The 6262-nt window shown below is 36.7% G+C and overlaps 1 protein-coding gene across 1 annotated transcript in view; it reads left to right on the top strand.

Annotated features, from left to right (window-relative positions):
• Positions 1 to 1611, top strand: part of LOC110114909 (actin-interacting protein 1-2) — a 39677-nt gene extending 38066 nt beyond the window's left edge. Inside the window, exon 6 of the mRNA XM_020847953.2 lies at positions 1172 to 1611. Coding sequence (XP_020703612.1) covers positions 1172 to 1429 — 258 coding nt within the window. The 3' untranslated portion in view covers positions 1430 to 1611. The remainder of the gene's footprint in view (positions 1 to 1171) is intronic.
• Positions 1612 to 6262: the final 4651 nt, after the last annotated feature.

The following is a 6262-nucleotide window of genomic DNA, read 5'->3' as shown; positions in this document are numbered from 1 at the left end:
AAGAACGTACTCTCCACAATCTCCGGCGATGCCAAGAGCCCAAAACAAAACCTAGATCTCAAATTACAAATTCAAATTCAAGATGATCAATCAATTCCCCCCCAATCCCCTAAATAAACACAAAGGACAATAATAAACTTCCTAAAACAGCCCCCAACATTCAAATTTTTCCCTCCTAAGATCACCCAAGCCAACGTGGCCCTCCTCTAAATCTCGCTCCCCCCCTGTTTTTTTTCCGCCTGGAGTAACAGTGGACCGGTCCGGGCTGGACCGGTCCAGCCGGCCCCTCCTGGGCCGGCGTAACAGAAGCCGAGTTCTCCAAAAGGTGAGTGCCCCTTTGAGTGAAAGCTTGTTGTGGTGAGTCCTCCGGTCAAACTTGTCGAAAATAGGCACATCCTCAATCTAGTCCTTGAGGGGTGACCTCATATGTTGCGAGCTCAAGAAGGGTGAATGCATGCTTGTCCATAGCCTATTTCTAACAACTACCCAACAAGGCAAGTTTTGCTTTGGATAAGCAATCCTGGCGATGGCCCTTGCGCATGAACCTGTTTGATATCTGTGGATTACGTATATGAGCATATGTGGACTTGCACCTTAGTTTATTCATTAGAAAATATATTACTTTTTTTTTATTATGAGTTGTGTGCAGCAGCTAGTTTTTATATTGCACGCTTTAAGAGATTCAGCTGTTTATTTCATCCACATCAAAAACATGCTACATTAACTATTTTTGTTAGATGTGTTCATAAAAGGCTTGATTTATGTAGTTGAGAAATGCATGCGTTTATTTCATCTGCGTCAAAAACATGCTACGTAACAACTTTTGTTAGAAAGAAATTAATGTTTCGAAGTGTTCCTAAAAGGCATGAACTACATGGTTAGAAACTTAGAATACATGACTTTCTCCTTCCCTTTTTGACTTGTTAGCTTCAAATCCTTTGGATAAGGCTAGTGAAATCTTCTTCTAGTGAAATCTTGATAATGATTAAGAACTTTACCTTTTTTTTCTAGTGAAATCTTGTTCTTCTTAATTTTTAGGATGAATTTTTCAACCTTTCTCTAGCTTCATCGCTTATGTTTTTGTTGAACTATTGGTATATTCAAAAAAAAAGAACTATTGGTAGGCATTCTCTTGTCTACAGATGATTGTGCTGAACCCTCTTATGAACAGGTGAAGCTGAAGAACATGCTCTACCACTCTGCTCGAATCAATTGTCTTGCTTGGTCTCCTGACAACCGCCTGGTTGCGACTGGCTCTCTTGATACTTGTGTTATTGTTTATGACGTGGACAAACCTGCATCAAGTCGAATTACAATTAAGGGAGCACACATGGGAGGGGTCTATGGATTGGCTTTCACTGACGAAAATAGCTTTGTCAGTGCAGGTGAGGATGCGTGCGTGCGTGTTTGGACATTGCTGCACAAGTGATGCAGAATATTTATTTATTTCGTTTATTTGTTGTTTGAAAAATAGCATTTGCTTAACTTGTTTGTGCCATTTTTTATGTTGTTTCTTATTGTAATTTTTGAGAAAATGCATCGGTCTTTGTGCTCGTGGGTAATCAAGGGTTGTGCTAGTTTTATGGTCATGATTGTCTATATTTCTGCAATTTTTGTTCTGCAAAAAAAGAGGGGCTGAATTTTAAATGTTTTGAATCTTTTATATTTAAATTAAGATTTCATTTTGATAGTGTAGTATGGGTTTCATTATTTCTTAGGGCAATCCAAATAGCTTCCTATTAAATAACAATTCAGATGAATTATTATGAAATTTCAGATTTTTCTAAATTTATTATGTTTAAACCATATCTATTTTTTCAAATGTCTTCTCTCTCTCTCTCTCTCTCTCTAATATAATTATAATATGTTATGTCATCATAAATTCATATTTGATTATATCTAATACTTTTTGCATTTGAATAAAAAATCGCGTTTAATTATTGAATTAAATTTTGTTTAAATTTTTTACGGTGAAAAGTATGGGATATGCATTTCACTATGGAAAAGCTGCAAAGCCATCATAAAGAAAAAAGTGAGTGTCCTGTCCATTTTTTTGTGTGTTGGATATCCTTAATCTGATCAATATCTAACGCCATCTAATTATTGAAAAGTTATGTATGGTGATTGCAAAAGGATTATATCAAATGAAAAATATTTACAGATTCTCAATAACTCTAAAAGGATTATTTCAAAATGATGCAGTACACCAATTAGTGATGTTAATAACAAAGATTTCAAAGAAGAGCAGTAGAATACATCCTTCAAAGTATATAAAAAATATCATGATTTTTAATTTTTAAGGCATCTAACATAAAGGAAGAACCCCCATATCATAATGAACCTTACTTTGTAACCATCACTAGAATGTTAGTCAATTATTCTTAGTATTCTTGAAACAATTAACTATAAAAATATTACTTGGGAATTTTCTTGGGTTTCTCATTCAAGATGTAATTAATTAATTTTGAGGACTTGTATTGATGAGAAATCTCTAGGAAATATATTATGTTTGTCTTCCATTTATCTTGTGAATGTGAGAATGTAATAATGTTCAATTCTCATTTTGCTGAGCCGATTTAAATTTCTCTTGGCATCTTGAGGCTTTTTCAAAACCTATAGTAACATATGCCAACCCATGGTCATCAAATCTCTTATAATTATTCCATCTTGACTTATTTGTTTTGGCTTCAAGTTATTTAGACTATGTACTCTCTTAGGTTTAACTAAAAAATTTTCCATTTGTTATTTTTTCATGCAAGAAAATAAATGTTGACAATGCCTTAACATTTTATTTGTTTTATTTATATCTTTTTTTTTTGTTTTTTTTTTTTTGGAAAATTGATGGCTTAGCCCATTTTCATTGATATGAAATAAAAAAAACAAGTGTAAACTGTAAAAGAACCAAAAAGAGGTGCTATAGCACCATGCAAAAAGGCTACAAAAAACCTACAATGAGTAAAATGACTGCCAAAAAAACTAGTCAAAACCCCTACAAAAAAAATTGCAACCACAAAAAATGCTTAAGAGAACCAGCCTCCAAAAATCCAGGAACACATACAAAAAGATATTACCTCTCATGCGAGCTCAGGGATTACCGGAGCTCTAACAACCTGGTTGCAGTAGACCCCCATACTGCCATCCAAGGGAGAAACAAGGCAATCCAATCATCATTGTCCATATAATACCGAATAATCGAATAGCCCATAGCAGCAGCAATATACAGCATTTGAAAAAAAAAACCACCTATTATATATTATAGCATATCCAAAAGAAAGCAACCTCGTTTCCATTTCAAAACCTTAGCAAAAACAGAACTTTTGATTTTGATGCTTAAAGTAGTGGAAGAAGCATAAGTGTTGCCAAACTTCCTATCATTTCTTTCCCTCCAAATGTGGTAAACCGAGCAGCATATGATAAGGTGGTAAAAAGTCGTAGTCCAATGATTAGCCTTACAAGTGCATTCAAAAGCTTGAAGAATATTGGGCCTTAAAAGGTTTTTCTTCATCCAGGTATGAGTTGAGATAGCACAGTAAAGGAGTAGGGGCATTCAAAAAAAAAAAGTGTAATATTTTCAATATCAAAATGACAAAAACAGCTGCCTAGTTCCACCAAGATTCCCCTTAAGTTCAATGCATCAGCAGTTTTTAGACCACCTAACAAGGCCATCCAACAAAAAGTAGAATATCTAATAGAGAAGCGTTTATGCCATACAAATTGGTGCCAAGTAACCATAGTGTCATTTCTGTAAAGGAATTTAATGTAGTCACTGTGTCTAACTTCCCCCTTTCCCCCTAAAATGTTTTAATTGACCTCGAAGAGGGGAGTCCGCATTTTTCCCTAGCCGCTTCCTTTTCTTTTTGCCCTAGCCGCCATTTTCAGGCCTGCCACCGGCCTCCGCCGGTGGCATCGCACACTCTTCTCTTCATGGATACCACCTCTACTCTCCATTTCCCCCGGCTTGGCTCCTCCACCTCCGCAACCCCCGTAGCTCCACTCGCCTTGGACTGTCTCTGGTCTAACATCATCGCTACTCCAGAAGTCTCTGCTGCCACTATTCTGGTCTCCCTCATTGAAACGCCGGAAGAAATAGTACCTTTCAACAAATATTTCACTGATTTAGCAGCTGCGGAATGGAATCTTTCACTGGTTGGCTACTCTGTCGGTAAACGCCTATACTACGAATCTCTTCTCTCTACTGTTAAGAGGGTTTGGAAACTCAAAGGTAATTTTCATCTTATTGCCCTTAGTGATGGATTCTTTCTTCTCAAGTTTTCCAATGGAGAGGATTATGATATGGTATGGTCAAAAGGAGCATGATTTTTTCATGGCAATCCCTTCATTTTCAAAAAATGGACCAAAAATTTTCATCCAACCAGAGAAAATTTCACTTCAGTTCCTATTTGGGTTAAAATACATGACTTACCTTTGGTATGTTGGAATTTTGAAGGAATTTCCAAAATAGTCTCTAAACTTAGGATACCCTTAGTTGTTGATGCTCTAACTGCTATCAAAACCAGGCTTACCTATGCTAGAATATGTATCTAAGTCTCCACTACTTCTTCCTTTCTGAAAACTGTGTCTATCTCCATTGAAGATGAAATTTTTAAGCTTAAAGTGCACTACGAATGGAAACCTTCACCTTGCTCCACCTGCAACTCCCTAGCTCATTCTTCGACTTTATGTCCCTCAAACCCACAAACTCAACATTAACAGCAACCCTCCAACAGAGGTCATAGCACCTCTCGGCAACCCTGTAGAAAGCAATACACCCGACCTCCTCCTTCCCAGGAAAATACCGCCTCTACTATACCAGTCTCACATCAAACTGAGCAAACCACATCTATCTTACCCTCTATCACCGAGATCCCATCCAGCTCCTCTCTAATTTTTGTACCACCCCAAGTTAGTATCCAAAACAACACGCCTATTCCTGATAAGGATATGGCTCTTGTTGAGTCTCTTGACAATAAGAATGTCAATCCTTTAAATAGCATTATTTTTAAACAAACTCTGTTTGTCATTGTGCCTCCAACCACCTTAACCATTACCATTCCTAACCTCAATTCGCCTATTGATGACTATATTGAAAACCTTGAAGTAGAACTGAGTATCATAGTGCCATCTTCTGCGGTCCTAACAAAAAATCATTTTTCTGCTCTCCAAAACAGTGAAGAGCAATCTCATATTCAAGTGGAATCTGCTGAGAACCTTCAAACTAAATCCTCACAAAATTCTAACCCAAAAATCCCCAACACCACTATGTCCAAAAATACTATAGGTAAAGATCCAAAAAGCCTCCTACGCCCACCTCCAAAACTAAATGATTAATCCCTCTGTAGCAGCTTGGAATATCAGAGGATTCAATTCCTCTGAAAAAGTTTGATACAATCTCTCCGACTAGACATGATATGCATCATGGAAAATATAATTCATAATTCTTCTCTTGAGCACTCATTTTTCAATCAACATAGGGTGTTTGATTTGGAGGATAGCTGCAACAATTTTCATTGTTCTGATCCTAGCAGGATCTGGATAAAATGATCGCTCGATAAGCTCTCTTTTCAACGCTCTTTCATCGCTTCTCAAATGATCACTGGGAATATTTCTTATGGCTCTTCTAAATCGTTTCTGCTATCAGTCATTTATGCATCCAATAATCAAGAAGAGAGGAAAACTCCATGGGAGGATATAAGAACTCTTACACCTTCTAAAAGAATCACTTGGATCATCATTGGAGACTTTAATTGTTGATACCCTTCTGACAAGCTGGGAGGTAATGCTCTTCATCAAAATCAACTTAGTGATTTCAATAGTCTCATTTTTTATGCTAATCTTAAAGAGTTGACATCTGTTGGGGCCACCTATACTTGGTATAATCAAAGGATTGTTAATCTCATTCATATTAAGATTGATAGAATGCTAGTTAATGATGAATGGATGGAGTCCTATCCCAACTCTCACTATGTGGTAAAACTTCCCACATGCTCCGATCATTGCTCCATTGTCCATTTGCCAGGGCATAGTGAAATCACTCATCATAAATTTCTATTTAGGAACTATTGATCTAAGTTGAAAGAATTTTGGTTCTTATTACTATCTACCTTCACTGGTAAAGTTAGTGGCTAGCCATTTGTTTCTCTTTGCTCCTTGCTCAAGTAGCTCAAAATTTCCATGAAAGGGAAAGAGTGGACAAAATCTAATTTGATGGCTGAACACCTAAACTCCCTATATGAAAAGCAAGAAACATGTATCAATCAATTGA

Source organism: Dendrobium catenatum, unplaced genomic scaffold, assembly GCF_001605985.2.
Source record: "Dendrobium catenatum unplaced genomic scaffold, ASM160598v2 fragScaff_scaffold_133, whole genome shotgun sequence".
In the NCBI taxonomy this organism is placed as follows: domain Eukaryota; kingdom Viridiplantae; phylum Streptophyta; class Magnoliopsida; order Asparagales; family Orchidaceae; genus Dendrobium; species Dendrobium catenatum.
Note: the sequence above shows the minus strand (reverse complement) of the source record. Positions and strands in the feature narration are given on the sequence as shown.